At 53.1% G+C, this 25,133-nt stretch overlaps 1 protein-coding gene across 2 annotated transcripts in view; it reads right to left on the bottom strand.

Moving 5' to 3' along the window:
- The window catches only part of MYRF (myelin regulatory factor), a 62,302-nt gene extending 37,189 nt beyond the window's left edge, over nt 1-25,113 (bottom strand). For both annotated transcript variants that reach the window (XM_010564272.1, XM_010564274.1), the window contains exon 1: nt 25,010-25,113. In XM_010564272.1, the coding sequence (XP_010562574.1) occupies nt 25,010-25,055 (46 nt within the window). In that variant the 5' untranslated portion in view covers nt 25,056-25,113. The remainder of the gene's footprint in view (nt 1-25,009) is intronic.
- Nucleotides 25,114-25,133: the final 20 nt, after the last annotated feature.

Below are 25,133 nucleotides of genomic sequence, written 5' to 3'. Positions count from 1 at the left end.
AAGAGACCGCACCATAAATCACACGACGTGTTTGGCAAACATCCACCGCAAAAGCTATCAGAAAACTTGTCTCCATCCCAAGTTCCAGGGTTGGGACCCAGGTTCAAAAAAAAGGCACTTGACCAATTTTGCTGCCCTTCCACAAGCTACTGAGCCTGTCCAAGAAAAATCTGAGCCCAGTGGGTTTCCCTTACACCTCTAAACTCCAGGAGCTTCTCCATGGAAGAAGAGGAGCCCAGGACCTCCCCAGAAAGGACAGGAGGCCCTTAATAGACAGAGGTGTGCTAGGCTTTCCTATTTCTTTGCTACTTTGCCTTAAAAGTCACCTTCAGAAGCCCTCAGCTGAGACCCAGCCGAAGGGTGAGATAAGCACCGTGACGCGAGAGGTGTGTCAGCTGTGCTGCTGCGGGGTTGAGACGTGATAACAGCCGTGGCGGGGTCCGGCTGCGCATGTGCCATGGGAAGGGGCTGCCCACTAAAAATAGAGGACTTTCCTTTGCTTGGGGACAGAGGTACTTGCATCAGCTAGGGTGAAACGGGGATGTCAGGGCAGCGGCAAACCTGCGTGAGGAATGTCCCACTGCCCGTCGCTTCCACGCAGGCTGGGCTCTTACCAAAAGCCAGCTTAGGTGATTAATTAAAAGCTAATACTTCTCCATAGAGTCACGAGCTCCTAACGACACTAACAACGCTCCCTCCCCCTCCAAAGTGGGGATTAGGAGGAAGCGGGAAGCCACCGAGGAGGGACCCTGGGAAGCTCAACACCCACGCAGCTCTGCACGAGACAGACTCCCACATCTCCCCGTCCCAGCAAAAGAGAGATGGAGGAGCCCAGAGCAGCTCTGAGCCCCACTGCGCTGCCAGCATTCGCCCTCTCGCTGTGGGAAGAACAGCATCAATCCCCACGTAGCGTCTCCTGTCTACGGCCCTGCCTCTGCACCAGTGCCCGCTCCAAAGAGTACACGAGAGCTCTTGTCACCCATAACCCTTTCGATGTCCCCGAAGCTCAGCAGGATGAATCCTGCCTTCCATCCCAGAGCAGGAGGCTGGGCGAGGTGCCGCAGGCACCCACAGAGCTGCCCAAAGAGACCGTCTCACAAATCAGCTCATTAGTGCTCTCTGCACACAATGAACCCTCCCAGGGCAGGAGGGTACCAGGACCAAGTAATTCAGCCACTTCTAAGACACTGACCTCCCTGTACAGGCATGGAGACTCCTCAGGGCAAACTCTTCTAGGACAACCTTCTATTTCACAACTCCTTCAGTTGGTGCTGCTGCAGAGAAACTCCCAAACCTGCCAGGTCCCTATGCCCTGTCCTCCTCTTGGCCCCCGCATTGCCACCCCGCTCTCATACCATGCCACCCCTCCATCTGCTCAGCTTTCTAACCCTTCCCTCACAAAAGGGCTGAGGAGATCCCCCAAAAGTAAATTTTGCCTGAAGAACAAGAAGATGTTAAACCCGCAGCACCCTCCTCGTCAGCAGAGCCGGGCGAGCAGAGGCCCCCGTACGTGTGAGAATGTCAGGAATCCCAATGTTTGGACTGGTTTTCTCTGCCTTCCCAAACCTCCAAACACGATCGACATTCAAACGGAGGTGCTTCCCACACCACCGTCTCCTCCCTGCCCCTGCTCTGACAGCCTGGGTCTGCCAGCTCGTCCCTCCTGGTGACATCCTCTCAGCTCGAGAACTTGCTCCCCATCCCATCTTCAGGTGCTCCGCCATCAGAGATGGGCAAGCAGCCATGGGGCTCTGAAAGAGTTAACGGTGTCTGGCCCCTGTGAGTCGTCATATTTACAGGTCCGAGAGATTAAAACCAGAATTTACCTCGAGTGATAGGCTGATAAGTTTATGGTATTTCTATTTATAACAGTCCCTCCCCCACCTATTCTTGCTCTGTTGCCTGTCTTCTAATCACCCATAATCCTGCCTGGGTCACCTGGGGGTGGGAGGAAGGGAGAGAGCTGAAGAACTTCATCCTGGGATCTGCTAACGAGAACCAGATGTGGGAACCTGGAGATGACAATGAGATCAACTGTTTTCAGGGGCTGGGGAACATCAGCGAAGAGTGGGGGGACACCAGTGACAAGGAGGAAGAGAAGAGGCTGTGCCAAGCCCAGAGCCCCCCCGCGGCACTGAAGCCACGTACCAGAGGGTGAATTTGCGTTCTGTGTTTCAGGGACCCACTGGGGGTTTGCAGGCTTGAATTACAAATGAAGCACCGTGTTCCGAAAGGCGTCGAGAAGAGGACTGCAATTAAGACAAATGAAAAGCCGCAGACCCTGGTAAGCCTGACGGCCGCACGCTTCCATTCCCGGCCACCTCAGCCCTGCCTGGTTCCCAAAACAGACAGGTACAAGCGACAGCCTCCACCACGGGCTGCTCCGAAAGTCCGGCTCTTTCTCCAAAACGCTTGCCTGAAGCGTGGCAGACGTCACTGGCTGTTAGTGCTGCCCCGCGTTCACTTCGGACAGGACGAGGAGCGCTCCAGCGGCACCCAAGCCCGCACGGCTGGGACTGGGGCAAACGTCTGCGGTCCCAGGGCTTCGGAGGACGGCTGCTGCCCTGCCTTCGAATCAAGCGACACGCTGGGCAGTGCCCGGCGTGCAGCACAGCCAGGAGAGGGAGCAGCCTGCAGGAGAGAGCGGAACCGGCCATCTGCTTTGAAGTCCTTGACCTACAGACGGGCCAGGGCCATTGCCCCGCTGAGCGCAAACCTTCACTTGAAACCTGGTGCAAAGGACGCAGGGCTTGCCCACGTCCGTAGCAGGCTGGGGAGCCACCAGACACAGCGGAGTGGAGAGAGGAGGCTCATGGACGTGGTGCTGGTGGTACAGTGGAGGCGGCTGGAGCATACCGGAGGGCCCGCAGCTTTCAGGATGGTCCTTCGGCTGGTCACTGCAACCACCAAAGCACATCCACCTGCCCAAGGACCTCCCTTGGTCCCTCAGACACCCACCTCAACCACCCTTGGTCCATTCACCCACCTTGGTGCCCTCCCTACACGAAGCACGTTAGGGCAGGGTGCTTATGGGGAAACTGAGGCATAGAGCACCCCGGTGACAAAACCACTGCTGAACAGGGAGACAATAACCAAATATCCAGCGGGTGCATGGTGGGATAGGACCGGGAGACCCCAGGAGCTCCCGGCTGATGGTCCCATGTGGCAAAGTGCAGCGTTCCCTCTCCCAGCGGCTCTCCAAGCACGCGTCGGAGTGCATACATCGGTGAGCAGGACAAACGCAGCCAGCCTCGGCAAATGCCGCCACGCATGAAGACCCACCAGCCGATACCTGGTATGGCACGGCGTTACCCGCGGAGCTCAGCAGCGGCACGCCACGCCGGCGCAGCCAGTGCCACAGCGAGGCGCGGAGCCCCGGCGCAGCCCCCAGCACGTTCCCGTGGCCGTGCGTGAGGGGTTGTGCAATCGGCGGGCCAGGCTGCCGCATCGGCACATTCCCGGGGCCTCGAGCCGCTCAGCACCCCCTTCGTGCTTCCACCCCTGTTTATCCTTCGGCCCTGGCGGATTGGCTGCCGGCCTGGCTGCGAGCACGAGGAATCCGTGCCATGGCTGGCTAACCAAACACTGCCTAAGCCCGAGGAGCTGCGGGGCCAGTGCTCGGCTTCAGACCTGCTTCCCCATCAGCAGGAGCCCAGCTGGCTCTACCGCAAAGGGCGAAGCCCGAAGAGCATCCAGCGTCACAGCCCTGCTCCGCTCCGGCTGGGAACGGCATCCCTCTTGTGCCTGCCCTGCCCCGAGTGGGATAACGGCGAGGGCCACGACAAAAATCCCGTCCCTGCCCAGAGATCTGGGCTATGCATCTGCCAGATGGGGAGAGCCAGCCCCGGGGACACAGCTGCTTGCTTAAGGAACAGCGGGATGATCTCCCCATCGCTCCACGTGCCCAACCAGAGGGTACAGAGGGGTGGAAACGTCCCCTCTGGCGGGAGGGACGCCAACCCCGCAGCCCCTACCTCCCCCCCAGATACCAGCCCAGCATTCCTCTTTAATTAATGCTCTTTATTACCTGACTGTAACGATAACCAGTCACTCCCAGCAGAAGTGGCTCCTGTAACCCGAGTGGGACGCCAAGCAAGACCACTCCCCCGTCTCCCCCAAAGCGCTCTCAGGACCACCCCAGAGCAAAGCCCTGGCTGTCCGAGGCACTGAAAGGGGCCCCCTCCCCGAACCGCAGCATGGTTCCTCCACGGGACGAGCCCTTCCTCACACCAACCCCTCTGTCGTCTTCCTTCGGCCCCTCCAGGACAGCCTGCTGGGGTCTGCATGGGCTGCCAGCGGGGAAAAATTTTACCTGGTGTCAATGCATGCAACTGCTCGACTTCAGGGGCCTTCACTTGATCTGATGCTGATGGAGCTACGCTGGCTGGTTCCTCACTCCTAAATACTATCCTTGAGCAGTTTCAGTCACGTTAGGACACCTTTCTCCCGCACTCATGGAAACGCAGCACGTGCCCCTTCCCATTGGAAAAGGTAGGGCTGTCCCAGTCAATGCAGAGGTACAGCCATCGCCCTGCGTCCCGTCCTGGGGACATTCCCTTGTCAGCCCATCACCAAGGACAGCCCTGCCCCTCCAAAGCAATGGGGCAGCTCGTGCATTCCCCATTCATGCCAGAGCATAAAACCCAACACCCGAAGTCACACCAGAAACACAGCCAAGGCTGAGCTCTGGGAGTCCGTGGGGCAAAATCTTGGGGAAAACACCGAACTTAGGGCTGAGGAGATGCGGGTTCGTGAGAATTTGGGCATTACCCAGAACCTGTGGGCTCCAGGGAGCCTAATTTGTTTTTTTCCTATTTGAAAGGAACTAACCAACGGAGCAACTGAGAGGGGTTTCGAACATAGACACACCACCTTCTCCACGGAGAGGCCAAGACCAGCCCGACTATACCTGACCCCCGCTCCCTGGCAGCTCTCTTTCGCTCTTGGTCAGCTCCCAGACAGCATCCCCGTTCCCACGTCTAACCCCACTGAAATCCTCTCGCTGCTGAGAGGAGAAACTATCCCACGTCAGCTAGGGCAGGATGCAGAGAAAGCAGTGCATCAGGAAGGGAGATATGGGACTGGTGGGATTTAGCCAAGACCCCAGATTTACCACAGTGAGTAAAAAGCGTTACAGGGTCTCCAGTGGCCAGGAAGACCCTGGAGCAACAACCCGGCTGAACAGCAAACCAGCACCAGTGGCAAAACACTCAGGGTAATGAACCGCACTGGTATGAGGTACAACCAAACCATCAGTAGTACCATCCACAGCAGCATCGCCATGTCCCCCGAAAAGCTCCTTCTGACCTCACGTGGGCCCACAACTCCTTAGCTTACACGCACAGAAGAATGTATCTGACAAAAGCACCTTCGGATAAGCTGGAAAGTGTCCCTAACCTTTTAACGTGTCCTGGCTCAGACCCACAGCAACCCTCATTCCAATATCCACTGCGCAGTGCTGCTATTCCTGACATACTAGCAGGAAGATCCCCTTCAAGATATCCCCTTGTATGTACGCAAGCCAGTATATATACCCTGTATAGGTGTATAGAGAGAGAGATTATGCCCTCTCTCCATCTCCCAGGCCTGGGGGAGGACAAGGTGTGTGGTGAGAGACATCCCAAGACAGAAGCAGCACGAAGAGCCAGAGGAAACCATCCCACTGCGCCACAGCAGGGCATGGGCATCTCCCTCAGGGAACCCTGTGGGAAAAGGCAGGCAGCTCCACGCAGAAGAGATGACCGAGCCCCATCCTCCCTCCCAAACCTTCCCGAGCCGCCCTCCTCTTTCTACTCTCTCCTTCCTACTGCCCTCTCCGCCAGCCACCTCTCAGCACCTTCTCCTCTCTCCTTCTTCCAAATTCCCTCTCAGATTTCCCCATCTCCCCTCGTCCCTTCCCTCTCCGAGCCGTTATCCCTCCGGACCCTCCCGAGTCCCTTCTCCTTCTGACTCTCCACCCTTGTCCTGGCCTCTCCTCCGCCCTTGCCAGCTGTGAACCTTGGCATGGATAGAGCCATTGTCCTCCGGGCATTGGGGCCGAGGAGGAGGAGGGGAAGGTGTGAGAGGGGACACAGTGGAGCGTTTGTGCGTGTCCCCGCGGCCGTCAATGCCCTGCTTGTCCATTCATGCACTAAGATGGCAGGAACAGCAGCACCCACACAAGCGTCGCCATTTGGCGGGGTCCAAGGTGCCTGCCCAGGGGGGCACATTGCCCTGTTTGTTTGGAGTCCCGCAGAGGCAGAAGACAACGCCTTTATCTGCCTCTCCGGACCGAGGGTGTCGGAGGGCTAGCAGGGGGGGACAACAGGACCAGAGAAGGCCACTTCATCTGGCATCTCCCGAGCCGAGGACCGACAGGGAGGTACCGCTGCGCGAGGCCGGCTCCGCGACCCTCGCACCTCCGTTCCCCAGCCCAGGAGGAAGACAGGGATGGGGAAAGGCTTTTCAGCACAGCCTCCGGATCCCTCCTGCCGAGGCTCCTTCGTGCTGGTGGGCTTGCGTGACCCAAGGCAGAGCAGCACCACGCTCCCGGCTCCTCCGGCCGTGTCCCGAGCGGGATTACGGCACACCAGCCGCACGGCCACCCCCTTCCCCAGGCTTTGGTGGGCTGCAGTTAAAGGACTGGACAGTAAAAAAGGAGACGCAAGCCAAAGCTTCTGCTCTTGTGTGTTCCTCTTTGCAGCCGCTAACTTTACCTAGATTGCAAGTTTTGGGGGACAGGAGTGACCGTTTTCTATAGGGTAACACCTATGTGCATGAGGTCCCTGTCACCATCGCAGCAGCGAAGGTCCAGCGCAGCTCTTTCTGCTATCAGCGTAAACTTTCTTCAGTGTGAATTATTACAAGAGCATACCAGCAATACAAGAAAAAAATAATAATATTTATTACCAGCTACGTATTGGCATTAAGCAGAGACTATAGCCCAGCTGCCCAGAGCCTTGCCATGCTCGGCGGGGACCGGAGAGGCAATGAAGACTCAGAGAGGCACAGGGACTTGACAAGGCTGATGGCAGATGGCTCGGCAATGTCACTGCTGCTCTGCTACTGCCAGGGAGAGAGCCCAGGGACACAGTCCCCAGACACTGACCTTGCTGCAGGACCACCAACGCTCCTGGGCTTGCGGCTCCTGGAAAGGCTCTTGGGAAATTCGGAGACCCAGGAGCCACTCCGGAGACCATTTTCAGCCCAATTCTGAAGACGTGCGCACTGCATACATGGGGGACTCGGGACTTGTCGCTGCGCTGCCTCTCCTGGAAACCCCCCAGCACAAAACAATCCTGAGGCAGGAAGATTAATAATCAAACAGCAACAGAATACAAGCCTACAGGCAGCCAAGCATCGCCTGGAACACCACGTCCAGATCGGGCGTCTCGTTCCTCCCTTCTAACTGGGAGGCAACAAGGTCTCTCCTGTCCAGTCTGGACAGCCTCCAGAGGAGACTGAGTGTAAGAAAGCAGAGCGATTTATCTAGATGGGACTTTTGCCAGGGCTTGGGGAGGGCCATCACTACTTTTGTGCAACCAACACCGATCTTTCACAAGCAGGAGTGTCAGGTCATCAGGCTTTTCCTTCTTCTCACACAGCTGGGACGTGCAACCATACAGCACTTGCTCTCAACGCTACACTGCAACAGCATTTGCTCCAGAATTGACTCCTGTGAAAATCACAAAGGGTAGCAGAAACTTCTTAAATCTTTGGGTTTCCTCTACCATCGCTGCAGTAAGTCCTCATCTACCTCCGCCGCACACACGGTACAAACCCCCTCAAGACCCAAGGCCACTTTCCAGGATCTAAAAGCAGAGCAACGCGACCAAGAGAAGCGGACCGGTCAGCCGCACAGGTACAGGGCAGTCATTTCTTCCCCCAAGGAGGAGGTTCAACGCATCCTGATTCAGTGGTCTAAGTCTTACTTGGCAGCTGTGGAGCATAAATGGTGTGTTTGCCGGTACTCCCGCAGCCGGTGCACGCTGGGCTAGAGAGCAGCATCGGGGTTGTGTAAATGGACCAGCCAGAACCCTCCTGCTCTGCTGCTTGGCTTCTGTTCAGGGTTGATTCATGAGCTGATGTGCCCTGCTTGGGAGTTCTCGCCCTCCTTGTGCTCCTGAAAGAGGGATGGACCGAAGGACACACTGGACACTGTTTCTCTCTGATTTCATCCATCTTAAGACAATACCAACCATTATATCCCTGAATCATGCACGCCACAGAATTTTACTCAGGGTGTCCCCCACCAAACCTAGACTTTCTCACCGTAGTGGACACATCCTTCTGACAGACGCAATTCTGAATTAGGCTTCAGCTCATTAATTCATCTCCTGAGGAAGGGGCCACACTAATCCATTTCCACCTTTAGTTCCTCATCTTAGTTTGCACAATGTATCTCCATACCCTTAATTACCAGACTAAAGAGCCCTCTGCTCCAAGAAAGCTACTTTTCAACAAGGTGGTGTGGACTAGCTCAGTCACCTTCATGCTTTACCTTTTCCCAAGCTAAAGCTAAGCTTCTCTAGCCAACCACAATAAATAATAGGTAATGATGAAATTAAAATAATCATTTTTTAAAAAATCCCTAGGGATTAATGCCATGCTGGCTATTTCCATATGGGCTTTCAGACTGAAACTGAGGTTTCTTTTAAAAAAAATAAAAAAAAATTCTTGTTTGCATTTTCTGACTAACTATGAGCTGTCTCCTGCACCGGAACATAGTTCCTGCACCAGGGATTTAGCAAACAGTTACCAGACAATACAAATCAGATACCAAACGTGCTGCTTGGATCCCATCCACCCTGCAAGCTCTCTGTGTGTTCTGGGTCTCACTTCAAAGAAGTGTGCTGTCTGGAGCAGCACAAACCAAGAGGGAAGGTGCCTGGCACGCTGCTCGAGGACGCTGTGTGGGGAGGGCAGCACACGGAGGAGAGGATGAGGAGGTCACCCCGGGCCTGGGGAGGTGGGAGGCACTGACTGCACGCATTCCCGCAGGCAGAACAGCTCCTCAGGCTCTTGAACGAGTCATCTCCACTCGTTAGACAAAAGGAGGCAAATACTGGGAGTGAAATAACGGTGAGATGTGCCCAAAGCGAGATAAACCTCACGGCAGCACTGCCTGAGCTGTGGGGTGCAGGAACGCAAGGGACGGATGACGATGGGTAAGACTTTCTCACAAAGACTGAGCGCAGAAGAGATGCACGAGGAAGGTCAGGGACCTGCCAACTAAATCGAGAGCCGGCTTCTGGTACCTGGCCCGGGCAGATCTCTGGGAGCCATCCCTCCTTCGCTCCTTCCACCTCCCCCCAGCGCAGAGGACAACAGGCAGTAACTTCTGCGGCTTCCCGACACCGCTGGCCCAGCTCCTTCTACCAGAGCAGGGATCGCACGCTGCTGCTGTTTCAAAGCACCTGCTGGGGAGAGCAGCGTGTAGGTCCTAGCGAACCAGTCTGTCTCGCTGCCAGCCAGAACTGTGACAAAGAGCCGAGTTATGAGGGAAGAGTGGGAAGGCAAGGAAATTACACAAATTGTATGAGTCATTAGATCAACAGATTAAAAGACCTCTTAGAGCCTTCTGTCCAGGCCAGCATAAGGTCATTCATTCCCAGCTCGCTCCTTGGGGCTCTGCCCCATGCGTCTGGACTTTCATCACTTCCATTCGGGAGACGATGCTGCGGCCCCACACTCCTCCAAGGCTGGCTGCCCTCCGCAGAGCCCAACCTGAATGCTCCCTTTCTGATCTCCACTCACCGCCAGCGCCCCTCGTGCTAAACAGCAGAAGGATTTCACAGCCGGGCCATTCACTATCTTCTAACCACAACTGCTCACAGGCCAACTCCTCCAGTCCTGACTGCCATCAGCCTGACATTGCCTGTCTCCTGCGACTGTCCTGTGCACAGCAATCCCCGTGCTATCGCCTCCCATTGCCACCCCAGCATCTGTCGCAGCCGGGAGCAGGGAGGCTCTCTCTCTCCCTTTGAGTATCTATGTTTGGAATTATTTTCCCCTGGATGCATCTTCTTTTGCTTTCCCCAAAAACAAGGGGCACAGCTCCAGCTGGCCTGGACCACAGCAGTTCGGCTGACTTCATCAGAAATGGAGGAGAAAGCCTGGCCTTCCTGCAAAATCCACTTCTCATCTTCTCACTCAATGCTTGTGGTACCAGCATCATCTTTAGATTGCTAAATACACTTCTTATTGAGGTGCCTCAGTGCCAACACACTCTGAGGTCTGCTGAGCTAGGTGTTGTCAATTCAAATATCAGGCAGGCAGCCCCTGCTCTGCAGCGTTTACAGGCTTGAATTTCTCCAGTGCATTTCACTTAATGCCAAACGACATCCCGATTAGAAACTTCCCCCGCATGGAACTGACAGGGAGAACATGAGAGAGATCAAACACTGAGTCACTGACAGAGCTAAAATACAGCTGTTAATAGAGAGACATCAAAGAGCAGAGGGGTTACTAGCAGAGACCCCCAGGAACTGGTACCTGGGCCAAAGCCATTCAGCATTTTTTATTGCTGTTCTCCACTGGCAAAGTTCAAAGGTGGCACACATATTGGTGGGATAGCAAAGAAAGGAAAAAAAACCCCAACTTATTCTTACAGAGCATCTTGAATCACCTGGTAAGTGACAGCAATCTGTCTGCTGCATAATAACAACGCAAAAGGCAAGACAATCACGAAGTAGCATGTACAGGCTGGGAAACTGTTGAAAAAAACCAACTAAATAAAAGGCTCCAGTTTTCAGGACTAACCGCAGCCACGCAAGCCCTCGACACAATGTCGCAGCTCTGACAGTGACCGCAGATTTCTCCATGCAGAGGGGGACTATCGAGCAGAAGATGGAGAAACGGTCCTGGCTTTTCTGCATACCGCTGCTGGAATTGATGGCCCACCTATGTTTGTCTGGAAGAGGGCATGGAAATACTGCAGAGACTGGAAAAGGTTGAAATAATGTTGCTTGGGATGCACGAGAAGCTTTACAAAAGTCCCTGTCTGGTCTGTTTATTACCAGGAGGCTGAGCAGTGATTGAATCCTCACATATATGAACTCCCATTGGAGAACGCAGCTTGCTGGGAGGGAGTTTCAGTCTTGTGAGGAGGATATGGCAGTTGGAGTGCAAGATTTGACAGCGTCAGCCATGAAATAAGACGTTGCTCCTAGCAGGGAGCAACAGCTTTCCCAGAGAGGTAAAACACGCGGGTCAGGGACCATCTGCTCCTCTGTGCTTGCAAAGCACAGCCACAGCAGGCCCATGGCCCTTGTGTCTGACTGCAATAAACAGGAATGTTAACATTACTGGTCACCGTCTTTTGGAAACTATGAAAAATTAGTCTCAAAGAGATGCTCTAGGAGCAATTCTACCTCTCAAATATCTTGGAGGCCCCTCCTAGTTGTAGAGCCCACAGTGCTCTGAATCTAACACAATACAGAGGCAGCAGACAATGTCTCAACAGATACACGAAGCTCAGGGAGGGAAACCAAACTTTCTCAGCACAGAAAACCACAACCACGGCCCACTCGCTGTTCAACTGTCCTTCAGGTTCTCCACGTTGTTGAGTTATGGACAAAGATTTCAGAGGTAACTCAGTGACTAGACACTGATTTAGGATTTTCAGGAGTTCAGGAGCACTTTTGACAGTATTTCCCTATTTCCTTATCCCCACTGTAGTTCACCGATCCTCCCAAGAGAGTTCTATTAGCAAAATTCATTCACAGCACGTGTTTCTGCAGCTCCATAAATCATGAGTTGTCCATGGAAGGGGAGCAGGGAGAGCATTGACTTCGTCCCGCTCCCACCAGATACCTCTCTCTAGGACAGCACACCGGATTCATCCCTTACACTAAGTCTTTCAACCAGTCCCCAGCTGTGAAGGGAGCTTCCCTGGAAGCTGACGCACAAGTGACAAACCATTCCTTAACCTCAGAAGAGACGTGCTAACATTTATTCTGGAGCTAATCTCCCTCCAAAGGCTACAGGACAATTCCTCACTGCCTAAGAACAACACTGAGAGCTACGAATAGAAGGTGATCTAAAAGGCTGGAATGGCTGTGGTGGTGACTGTGACCAATTTTGGGGGGGGAAAGCTGAGCCAAGAAGATAAATGACAAGAGTTTCAGCCACGCCAAACTCCCCAAGACAACACAGCCCACTTTGCTGAAGTTTTCTAAGCTTTCTTGCCCCACTTGCCTTCTTTTGTGACAGACCCCGGTATGTCTTTGGAACAGCACGAGTGTACCCTGCAGCCAGGACCCATCTCCTGCCAGACCCCAACTCCGCTTCTTTTGGAGGTTCACTGGGCGGATTGGGGTCTGTCGTGATAGGAAAGTCACCTTCCCCTTCCGCAGATTCCTGGGTCTCTCCTAGAAGTCTGCTCAACGCAACGAGGCTGGGGAAGCATGTTAGTGCTTACACCTTAGGTCTAGAGCCGAATTAAACGGGACTTTCAGCTTAACGCACCTCCCTCCAGCTGCTCAGCGAACTCGCTGGAGCCTCTTCCACCCAACTGCGCCTGCAACCGGGAAACGAGCCGCAACTGTCCTGCAGAGGCTGTCGGTCCTGCCATCTCCCTGTGACCCGTGGGGCTCTCCCTCGGGCCGGAGCTGAGCTCCTGGCCAGAGAAGGACGGACTCTGGGAAGGCCGTGGCAGGACAGCACTGCTGTCCAAGGTACCGCCGCCACGCCGCACCCACCGCCTCTTCCCGCACGCCGCGCCGGCACGCAACTCGCCGGCAGACACCAAGAAGGGAGAACCGAGCCAGACTCTTTCCCAGAAGGACGGTCCACGTTTATCGAACAACCACAGCGGTCTCCATCAGTTATGTTTACAGCGCCTGCACCTACGGCTCTGATCCCTGCAACATCTCTGCCCACGCGGGGCGAAAGAACGTCCCAAGATTATTGGCCTCTTGTTTCTGTGTAGTCGCTTGTGCGAGAGGCTACACGGATACAGGGAAGGAAGAGATGGATCTTGACCCAAAAGTGCACAAGTCTGTTATACAAAGGGCTGACACAGGCAAAGCAACAGGGAACTGCCTGGATTCGTGCTGTAAAACGGTGGTGTAGCCCAGAACAGAAAAACACATCTGCAGACTGTTTTGTCTGGAAGAGACCCCTGCTTATCCCTTCAGAAAAGAGCACGCAGACCTGAAGATCTGCTGGAAGAAGCTGGCAGACCTAGCCTCTGCCTCTGACAGGGCAGACACAAAACCTTCTTTTATAGAGACCTGTACTGAGACCAGCCAGCAAGTCAGACCCACGTGCTAATCGACCTGTACGCTGTGCTCTCGTTGGAAACTTCTGTTGTTATTTGTTTCTTTGGTTTCTAAAAAAAGCTTACCACGGAATCAAATGAATTACTGACAACTTCTGACAATCCCCACTCAATCTCTTTGACTTGTCCAGTCCCTCTGAAAAGTCCTCAGCCCATACAAACTCTCAGGGCTGAGCCAAGGGCAAAGACTGACCAGTTTCTCACAGTTCAACAGGACATACTCCTTCCTGTAAAAGCCCCAAACCACAGCTATGGGGGTTTGGGTTGGGTGGGTGGGTGGGTGTTTTAGGGGTTTGTTTTTGTTTTTTTTTACAGATGAAACACAAACCCACAACCACACATGATGAGATGCCCCACAGTTCTGCTGGCAAAGCTAGGTTGTTAACCTCAATCTCATAGACAAATTCTCTGTGGCAGTAAAAAACCACCAAACCTATTATTCCTCCACAGTTTCAGCTGGAGGTTGCATTGCTCAAAGCTGTTATATGGGTCAGGCTAGAAGATCTGATAGTTCCTTCTAACCTGAAACTCAGTTAAGCCTCTTTATTTTAAGAAATGATACTGTCAAAGTAAGGAAAATCAGAGGGTAATCTTATTGAAAGACTTACTGCCACTGCCTGGGCCTTACGAAATCAGCAAGCAAGGAAAGAGGAGCAGACAGGGATAAGAACGGAGCGGAGAGGTCCCCTTACCCCAGGTGGTCCTTAGCTATCTCTGTAAGTGGGGAGGCTCATCTCTCCACTCTTCCACACTTCACCTGAACCATAAAGCCTTCAGGGCATGGCCTGTCTCCCAGTCCAAAGAGGTTCGGAGCTCACCCCTGCTGCAAAGCAACCAGCAATGAGGACAAACACCTTAACAATATGAGACTTCCCAACCGCTCGGTGACACAAAGCCTCTGGATTTATTGAGCACTATGAAGTTTGGAAAACAGCAAAAAAAGATTTAACATGGCTCTCCTGCATTGACAAAAGCCTTTAAAACAACAAACACCACCCCAACCCATTCAAACAACAGGCTGATCAAAGAAGAAACAACTTCTACAAAACTTGGGGTTTAGTTCTGCAAAACCAGAGACCTCCACAAGTCTCCTTCAGGCAGTGACTATCCCCAGGGAGCAACCTGCACTCCTAAAACTCATGTCCCTTTCTCACTTGCTAACATGAATTTTTCACTGGCTGATTTCTCATCCTAAAACACAAAACAAGGACACATCAGACCAACTTTCTCCATCTCATTCCTACTATCTAGTTCTCAAAGCTCATTCTCAGTGTGGTTTGGTTTCCAAAACTGCAGAGAAGATGGTTTAAACAAAAAAGCCCAGTAAACCCCACTACTTCTCTCCTTCAGAGAGCCAATTGAAAGCATTCCATCCTACACATTATGTTCTCCTGACAAGGCCTTGCTCTGCACCAGTGGTGATAAATATTTGTGGTGTCTGGTATCAACTTTACTACACATTACAGCTCACTGTCACTGTTCTCATCTCTTTCAAAGCCAAACTTGGCCCAATGTCATGATGACCTACAAATTTGTGCCTTGACTAAACTAAGAAAGCTGTGCTGAAAATTCATGGTAAAAATCTCTATCAGTGATCATCCATGATCTGTCGCATCCACAGATGCCTCCTAGGTGTAACAGAGCCACAGCACCTGTGTCTAAAAGCAGAGGAGTAGGAAAGGTCCCTACCCTGATGTTCCACAAGACCATCCTGTTGGACTGGACTGACTTTTGACCAGTTCCTCTTCCTCTTCCCAAGCTCCTGCACACCAGCACAAACCTCCAGCACCCAAACTTCTCATTCTGGGCTGTGAAGCCCGTCCCCAGTCTGCAAGTCCCCACATTGCTGTTTCTTGTGTCTTTTCAGCCCCTCAACACCAATGAGATGAGTTTTGAAACATCATTTATCACCGTTCTCTCTTCACTACACATTCTGCTATACTGCATGTGAAAACTCATCACCATCCACCTCTCCATTCCAACACCCTTTTCCAAAGACTGAATTAAAACAGACAGGAGGGAGACGAGATGGACAGAAGTCCTCCTACTCCCCCCTACCCAGAAATTCTCACCGACCTCAGATTTTGATTTGGATGGGACCTCATCAGGAAAAAGACCATTTCTGTTCTTATACTGAGCAGAGCATTGATTATATTATCAGCAAGCAGCCAACTGTGAAATGGCTTGATAGCCCTTATAACGTACAGGTTTTAAACTTTTGCTTTACTTAAGCAGGTGTTTCGTTTCCAATAAAGACAAAGCACACTTTTTAGTGCTTTAATGAATCAATGTCCATAACCATTGCTTGTCATAGCAGAAGAGATACGCCAAGATCAAGCAGGCTGATTAAGTTGTTTAGTTTCCTGTTTACCTAGATTTCTAGCAGTTAGCTGTAAACAGCACATGGGATTAAAAGTCATAAACGATAGCTGTTGATTAATAAGTATTGTCAGATACAAACTAAGTGAATCTTCATATACCAAATTAAGTTGAATGTACTCTTTATATTACATCCACTTCTCAAGGCTGCAAGCAAGAGCAGCTCAGCATGCTCTGTGGTCCTTGCCATCAAAGCAGACAGACAGCTTGCAGGAATTAGGCCTCCAGCTCTTTTGGAAACCTTACCTGTCTCTTCCACAAATCCTGTCCCATGCCCATCCCCACGCCCTCTGCATTGTCTCCTCCCCACCAGTTACTATCATCATCTCCTTGGGTAAGAAAACCAGATCTGTTTGGCACTCTGAGTCTCCTGAGATAATAGACTGCTGCAACGTTGGGTTGATGACAAAAGACTCTACAAGGAAAAAAAAAAAAAAATCAGTCCCAGCAAAAATTGCTTTAATTACTGTTTTTTAAAAAAAGCAAAGATCTCACCAAAGCTAGACCATGGCTGTTGGCACTGCACGTGCCTATCAGCTCCTTATTCACTTCTGGTCCCATCCCACACTGCTTCAGCTACCCTGTTCAGTCTCTATTCACACTACACACTGGTCTGCAATCACAGCCCCACTTTTTTTGCTCTTCCTACTGATGCAGTTTGCAATCACTTAGGGCATAATTCTGTACATCTCCTTCAATACGCTGCAAACAAATGATGAGAGCTGCTGAAGAAAAGGAGACTGGATAGAGCAAAAGGGACAAGGGATGGGGAAGGGGAAGAGTGGGGGAAAAAAAAGAAAATGTAGGATAAGCCAGAGAGGCTAAGAAAACTTCAACCACTGCAGGGACTGATGCCAGCTTTCTGGTGACCAAGCTGGTCTGTCACAGCAACTGGGATGTGAAAAAGAAGCATTGATGCTGTGTTGCACCAGAGGAAATGATTCCTACCTCTGCCTGCAGCCCTGCACACTAGCCCTAGCCCTTGGACATGCCATGGGATTATGATCACAGCTGCATGGCACTCCCAGGACTGCTCCCCCTGGTTCACCCTAGCCTCTACCTTCAAATCCTGGATCCAAGCACAGCAAGGCTATTTGAAACTCCAGCCTTGGCCTTTCCAACCAGCCCTCCTCCCCACCACCCCAAAAGCCAGCAAAATCCGCAAGCGTTCGCTCTCATTCCACAACAAATCTGGCACCTCCATTTTGCAGCCAGGGCTGGCCTCTCTCCCCAGCCCCGCAGCCCTGCTCCCAGATCTCCCTTTCGCCATTTTGAGTAACTGCATCAAAACAGACAAAGTTCAGCGAGATAAGTGGTAGACCCGAAGTATCACATTTCATTTTCCCTCGGGAAGGAAGCCTTTCGTTCAAACGTGGCTTGAACGTGCTCCAGAGTGTGCTGGAAGACGGTGGGGAGCGCAGGGTCCTGGGCTGACCAGACCGTCCACCTCCACCAAATCAGACAGGAGATGTCCTCTGTCCCTGCTGTGCAGGGCAAACGGTGCCAATGGGAGAAGGAAGGTCTGGCATACACTTGCTTATCCTCCAAAGTATGCCAGTCAGTAGGAATAAGAGGGTATATTCATGAAACCGTAAGTGGGAGCCATCGGATAGCCAAGTGTGGTGTCCAATGCAATCCACCCTCTTCTTCTAAGAGCACCCCTTTTCCCTACGCAGCAGCAGTACCCTCCCTTGGACTCTGCATCTTCCCTGCTGACCTGACACAGTCTCATCACCCTCTGTCCATCCCTCATCCCGGTATCTGCCTGGAAAGCACCAAGAAGGCCATGGCATGGGTTCTCTCTCCCAAAGGATGCTGCCCCACGGGAGGGGCATCTGGCAAGCACCAGCTCGGGCCCAAAAGCCACAAGCCTGTTCCTGTTTGTGTCTCCAGTCACAGCTGCTCCCCGACCTCTGGCAACGCACATGCTAGTTAATCATTCCTCAGACACATTTAGCTTACTGGGGTTCTTATCAGAGAGTGCAAAGTCCAAGTCCAAACAGCAACACTACTAGAAAGAGGCAAAGGGGTTACCCAGCAAGCTGTGCAAAGCTCTGCCGGAGCAACACCATCCCAAGCCAGGGAAATCCCCAGAGATACACTGGAGGGATGCCAAGCCATGGTCTAGGACCCTGTCTGGGCAGCACAGAGGAAGGGAGGACACCTGCAGCATTGCACCCTCCTAGCACAGCTCCCAGCTCCGAATCACTCAGGTCTTGTCCCAGCAGGAGGGATCCACAAGGTCCCTAACCAGAAGAGGGCAGGTACAGCAGTGCCCCGTCTCTCCTCCTTCTTTGAAAGACCTCTTCTGGTTTTATTTCTCACTAAGCAACCATGGGGAGAGAATGACAGCAGGGCAGAAAACAGGGTGAAAGCAGAAAGCGAAAAGATGACCACTGAACTATGACAGGAGGCAGAAAGCCCATGGGGACAGCAACTTCCCTACGCACCACTCAGGTGGGGTTGCACTTCTCCAGGCGATGCCCAGCTCTCTCCAGGCTAATCGTGCTCAAGAGCCATTTTATTCCACGGTTATTGGAGCCAGTGACATGGCAGCTGGGATGACTCTGGCCCCAGAAGGCTGGCCCTAGCGAATGCTTTGCTCTAGCAGAAAAGGCTGAGGGAACGGAGGGAAACCCTGCCTATCCAGCATCCCACTAAGGCTCCTTCTTGACCGGCATCCCTTTCCCATATCCTTGTATGCAGCAGCGCTTGCACAACCCCAGCCCAGGCACAGGGAGCAGCGCGGGTCAGCCGGATCTCTGAGTCACCAACAAGCCCAATTCCATCAGCCTGGTCCCACCTCCAGCACAACTCCCTTCTCATCTGTCCCGACAGCCACCTCTTCCTGCTACCTCCTTCCAAACCCCCTCCTAGTCCATGTCCAGGCATCGCTCCCAGGACACCAACCTGTGGAAGATACATTAACCAGAACACGGGCAAAGTACCTCTCTCCATCCCTGACGGAGCCTCTGCGGGCTCTTTCTGAATCACAACCCACCCCTTATCAGATGTCTTAAGGGATCCACCCTCTTACCAACAGCTCTCTGGCCTCGGTCCATCTGGGTGTCTTCTGTCCTCTTCCCATCCAGAAAAAAAGGAGTTTTGGGGAAACTGGGGAGAGAAGGCAGACCCCAGAGAAGTACCAACACAGTCACAAGACCACGCTGGAAGCAGCAGACCGTTCTGCACTAGCCTTGCCCTGAGGAATGGGCAAGGACAAGTGCTTTGGCTGAAGACTCTGGGAACCTCCTGCTGCTGGTCCTGCTGGGATGGAGGTGGCAGCTTCCCCCTGCGCCCAGAAATGCCCCCTGGGCCTCAGCCAGGCACTGAAGGCTGCTGATGACGGGCTCAAGGGAACATTTTTCTCTCTTCCTTCCTCTGCTTAGGCCCTAGGATGGAGCTGGGCTCACCAGCATCCTCATTGAGGGCACATGCTGACCGGAGGCAGACACCAAGTCGAGTGGGCAGGGGAAGCTTGAAATAGAGTACAGAGAATGGAGGACCAGAAAACAATCACATTGAAAAGAGAGATGCAGACGCAGAGGGGAAAGCAAGCTGAACCGTGGAAGGGTTGGGGGATCTGTGCTGTTACCTGCTCGGATCCAGCGCATCCTGAGCATGGTGAGAGCAGATGTCAAGCTCCCACTGCGTCCCTGCTCTCTCCCTCTGTCATTATGCTGCCTAGCTCAGCTTGTCTAGGTCCCAGGGCTGCTGCCTGCTGGTTTTTCTATTCCCTCAGGGAAGAGTGGGAGGGCCAGGGAGGAGGCTGGGAGGCTGCTGCTACACACTGGGATTTGGGTCTGCGAGGGGATTACCAGGAGGGATGGTCATGTGTTTGTGCTGTACCAGGTTCCCCAGGACCATTCTGTCACGGGCTAACTCCATCCAGCAAAGCACTCCACGCAAAGCCTCTTACCTTCTCCACTGCGCCAGCCCGGCCCTGGAGAGACTGTCACACTGCAAAGCCACCGCTTCCCCAACCCCGCTCCTCCTGAGAGTCGGGTCTAGGCACAAAACACCCACGGCGATGTGCAGCAAAGATCACGCTGTGCTTTTTGCATTGGAGCCTGCGATTCTCCACAGCGTTTCCCCGGTGCTTTCCCTCTGCCCTTACTCTTGCCACATCAAACAACTCCACGCGAGCGGCGCAGGAAAGCCAGCGCAGCATCAGAGCTCAAGGATGCATCGGGGGACGCAGAGGCTAAGGGCCAGACAGCCACTGGACAGGCAGAGGGTAAACAGCGAGCATGAAGCCCGGCTCCCAAAAAAGCCATTCTTGCATATAATTCAAAGAAACTAGATGCTCTGATCTGCTGTAGTTGCATTGCTACGTCAAGCCCAGGTACCTAAAAACATACATGGGGCCAGTTGTCCTAGATTGTGCGTGTGGCTTCTGCCTGCCAGCCAGCACCACAATAAGACACCACAGCCTCTGCTCTAGAAGCCCTGGGTCTACTGTTCTCCAGCCCGTTCTGCTCCCGGTGTTTTCAGCCTCAAGAAACCACCGCTCTCCCCTCTGCATCCCTAAGCAGCCAGGAAGACCCTACAGCAGCCCCTTGTTGCTCTGTGACTCTTTTTTCACAATCTTCGAACCTCTTGCCTGGCAGAAACTGAAACTGTCCCTGTGATTCAGAGAACCCCCAGTGAGCTGTAACTCACACGTGGGGTCACCAGCACCGCTGGCAGCCAGAGTCCTTCCAGCTCGGGGATGCTTCCCCCCACCATGAGGTGCTGGCCAGTTCTGAAGAGAAACCGTTATTTCTCTTCCCTTAAGCTCATGGCTTCACTGTTTCACATCAGTTAAAGTTTTACCAGTGAAGTCCTTCTCTGCTCGTTCCCATCCACCACCAAATCCTCCTGCAGACACACGGCACACAGAGACCCAACCCTCACGACACAGCACAGTGGACAAGGTGCAAACCCATGAGTTCTGGGTTCAGCTCTCTGCCTCAGCCCCATCATTTTATATTTCCTCATCCGAGGAAAATGGGGCAACGGCCCAGACCTCTTCCTGCAGGGCTGCAAGGCGGCATTTCCTACTCACACACATAAAGTGCTCCACAATACACAATAAAAAACACCAAGAAAGTAACCAATACCATTAACACACATAAACACGCACTCCTACAGGCAAAAACATTCCCTAATACAAACACGCTTGCTGCCTTGCTGATAAAACACCCGGTGCTCACTTGCTCACTCCCAGCTCGGAGGCTCCTGCAGCATGTGCAATACCAGCAGCCCCCGTGCGTGCACGCACAGACACACGGCCGCTCGACAAACACACGCTTCCGAGTGCTCCAGCCACTTGTGCTCGGTGAAAAATTGTAAAGAGCTGCTTCGTTTCACAGGACTCGCTTGCCCTCACTGAAATCCGGCCCTTTCTGTTTAACCAGCTACTGTCTTTCCCAACTACAGTTCAACCCCCAAATCCTCCAAACTTTTAGCGTTCACTATTCTTTCTCCATTTCTTACCCTATCCCCATTGAGCCATCTGCCAAACCGCTCACTCCCCTGCCCCCCGAGCCCTGCTCTGCACATCTTTCCCGATATACATTCTTTAACAACCTCTTATCTCATAAATTAGCCGAGAGAGAGAGGGATCCCGAATAGCTGAGCTCTGTCGTAACTGTTTCCCTTACGCGAGTGGTAAGCGGGGAGGAAGGTAAGGTTTCTAGCAGGATGCCAGCCAAGGGTCAGACGCTTTCAACTCCCTACTTTTCCTTTGATACAAAATACAAATGCTCTGGGTAAACACTCCTTATACTATGGAAAGACCAAACTGCACTCCTTTACCTCCGCTGCCAGAACCCCCAGCATCCCACGCTCTCTGCCTCCAAGCTTTTCCAGCTGTCTGCCCAAGCTCTCCTCAGCAGGATGGTCCTGGACACCACCAAACACGTTTACCAGCTGTGCTAACACAAACCAGGACAGCGATGATCTTCCTAACGCAGGACAGGCCCACCTGGAGGACACTCAGGCCATACTGCCAGCCAGACTCACACTCACAGCATCTTCATCCCAGGAGGGTGTCAAGTTATGCCCAACCCACCTCTTCTCTCAGACACTGCGTACGCTTTTCCCTAGCCCCCTCCCAAACATCAGAGCAAAGCCCTGGACTTTTCACATCGTTCTTCTGCTTCTCCGTCCTCACGTGCCTCATACCTCACTCTCGAAGAGCAGACAACTACATTCCGGGGAAATAAGGATATCCTGCCCAAATAAATACTGAGCGCCCTCTTTAAGAAAATAAAGGTCCATCTCTTGCAGCTGAGAAAACCAGAGGCAGGCAATTGGACCTGAAATCTTGGGCACGCTTGGTCCCCAAAACCAGCCTTGCTCTGCAGATGGGACCTGTCGCACTGTTGCTGGAGCCAGCCAAATGCCAGAATTTGGAATCAGCACAGACACCGACTCTCTTCCACACCTCAGCCAGCACAGCCCCCACTCCCCAAAAGTCTGCAAAAAGAGACCAGTTAATCCTTGTCTGACACTTTGAAATACCCAGTGCTATACAAGCACTAAAGGATTACTCTTAAATATGGTGGGATTGCTTACAGCAGGCTCAGATCCTGTGCAAATCAGAGTCAAGCAAAGGAAAGGGAATTCCCAAATTATTTCAGGGCTTTTCAGTGTACAGGAAGAAATCTCTTTAGCATAAAATCTCCACTAGGCGAGAAGATGATCTGTGAGAAGAAAAAGTACTTCACTATAAGAAAAAAATATGGTCTGAACACGTGTTCCTCCCAGGAAGGGAATCAGCAGACACCTTTTAAAGAAGTGATGGGGTAGCGAGGAATCAGTTCTACTAATGAATTTATTCCTGTAAATACGTTAATAAACTCTAACAGATCTATTGTTCACCACTATAGTACACATCCAGAAACCATTAATTCTTCAGGACAGCGAGATTCCAGGGCAAATCCGACTCTGCTGCAAAGCTAGCGATTTAAGGCACTGACCTTCACTTCCAAATAACAGAGGATCAGTTTGGCCACATACTCCTTCAGAGCACCACGATTAAAGCGTGCACAAAAGGAAAGAACCTTGTTTCTTCACTCGCTGCATAAACTGAACCGAGCAGCAATCCTTCGTGGTAAAACTTTCTCCTCTTCCCCTCTCACCCTCAAGCACTGTGTTGTAACAGATGTTCTTTAATAACACCACCAAAGGGATCTAGCTGCCCAAATGAAATAAACAGCCATGTTGGGCTCCACAAAAAAATTAAGATCAGAGGAGTTCTGAAAAGGAAGTTATAAAAGTAAGCAGATAGCAGAGGCTAAGAAATATCCTTCAGCCCGTTTCCCTCACTCTTGGTTTTTACAGGGACAAGATGGTTTTAATTCAAAAGAGAGAGAAAGACTGAAAGAAAGAAGAAAAATACAAAAAGAAAAAGGCAAAGGTAAAAAGAGAAAGAAGGAAAATGAGAGAAAGAATGCCAGAATGACTGAAGTTGGCAGGGACCTCTTGAGGTCATCTTGTCCAAGCCCCTGCTCAAGCAGGATCACCCACAGCACCCAGAAAGAACAAAATAGACAGGAAAAGAAAGAAACCTTCCACCCTATAAAAAGATGCTCTAGGGGAAAGAGAGAAATTCCACTTCTACAAATGAAGAGACAGAGAGTTGAAGTCTAATGCCAGTAAATAACGTCGGGGTGCTGAGCAAGGGCTGTGCAGGATGCCGGGGAGGTGCTCAGCGCCCAGAGAACTAGAGGTGGGTGGGCAGGATTTAGGAGATTCATCCAAGTGAAACCCTAAAAACAAAACAAGCCCCCTGAAGGCTGAGGAGAACACAGGCTGGGAGCACACGATAAGAGCCTGCGTGGCGAGGCTTCCCATCCTTGCTAATCCTGTCGCTCCCGGGAATCCAGAATCATGGCTAGAACAAACAGGGGATGCTTTTTCCTTTGAAGAAGAAGAGATGCGTTACTGAGACATCACACGGATGCCAGAAGAGAGGAAAGTGAGAAGTAAGCAGCTTGAGCCTCTGTTCACTCTCAAGACCATCTTCTGTTTGTGGTGCATCTTTGCTTTCCTCCCCAGGTTACGTCCTTCCACCAGCCAAAGAAACAGAAGGGACACAGTCCTCCCACCCCAACCGCCCCAGGCCACGCTGAGTGAGCAGCTCAGCGGAGCAGGCGGCACGCTGCCCGATCCCACCGCAGGCGAAGCACAGCACGAGGACTCCGGAGGGAATCCAAGCTCCGGAGCTGACCCATACACACAACCTGCTCTCCGTGGACCAGGGTCCACCCCAGCAGACCCCAGCTCTGCCACCGGCAACAGGACCTGTTGACACAACGGAGCCTCGCCAGGATGGGCGCGTTGTTCCCCCTCGACCAGTGCATCCGTGGGCCAGGGGCTCACACCAAGGTGTGCAGCCTGTGCAACCGAAACCTCCGCCTGGTAAACGGCCCACCAGAGAACAAGGGCCACGCGGTGCAGGGCGCAGCACCAGAAAGAGAGAAACAAAGACAACGAGCGAAAAAGAGAAGCAACAACGCAGTCAACAAGGAAGAGCGAAGCGTGCCAACAAAGCCACACTGGGAAGAAGAAACACTGAGCTGAGGGAGAAACAACAAAGGGCATCGGGGTCCCGACGCCTCCCCAGCCGCACCGTTCAGCCCTACCAAATCCGCAGCTGCCACGAGCAACCGTGGTTCACCCCTGCTTGACAGAGAGACCAAATTCTCTTTACAACCGCTTTTCCACCCTTGGTTTCAGTAAAAGCTGCCTTTGGTTTGCACTGATGGGAAGGAGACTGATCCACAGATACGTGGTGCCCGAAGGGGTCCGGGCTCTGGCTAGACGGCACTGGCCTACACATGCCGATTAAGAGATGGTGTGGGGTCTGCTGCTGGACACCGCTGCCGTAGGATCAGCTATCTTCTAGACCAAAGAGGAATGACTTCCCCAGCGAAGCGCACAGCGGCAAGCCTGCTTCCAACACGCTGTGCCCAGTAGCCACGGCTCGGGACAAGCAGAGAGGCTGCCGGTCCCGAGGCAAGCAGAGAGGGCGGCCAGGAGTTTGGCCCCGTGGCGACGTCCGCGATCCGTACGCCAGAGCCCGCGCCTGCTCCGAGGACCGGCGAGGGCCGTACCGAAGTCCTCGCCGGGGTGGCGGCAGGTACGACGCAACGCGCTCCCCGGCTGTGCCGGGACCTCCGGCTCAGGACCCCCGACGTGACCGCGGCGCACCGGAGGACGCGTGCCCACCACACCTGGATTCTACGTGGGCGCGGGGGGACCCGGTGCCGCTCCGACGCCGGCCGAAGCGGTCGCCGTACCTTGCCTTTGGCCTCGGTCGGTGGCCACGGGCCACCCCCGTGGTGGGAGAGGACCGGGCCGTAGCGGGACAGCCCTTACCTTCAAAAAACCGCTGCAGAGCCTCCGTCTCGTCCACCACCTCCATAGCTGGGCCATGCACCAGGCGGCCGGGCTAGTCTCCGCGCTTGCAGGGGGGCATCCCCCCGGGCAAGCGCCGGGGGGG

Source organism: Haliaeetus leucocephalus, unplaced genomic scaffold (assembly GCF_000737465.1).
Source record: "Haliaeetus leucocephalus isolate CR32 unplaced genomic scaffold, Haliaeetus_leucocephalus-4.0 Scaffold177, whole genome shotgun sequence".
Lineage (NCBI taxonomy): Eukaryota > Metazoa > Chordata > Aves > Accipitriformes > Accipitridae > Haliaeetus > Haliaeetus leucocephalus.
The sequence above is the reverse complement of the archived record's forward strand: the minus strand, read 5'-3'. Positions and strand labels throughout refer to the sequence as shown.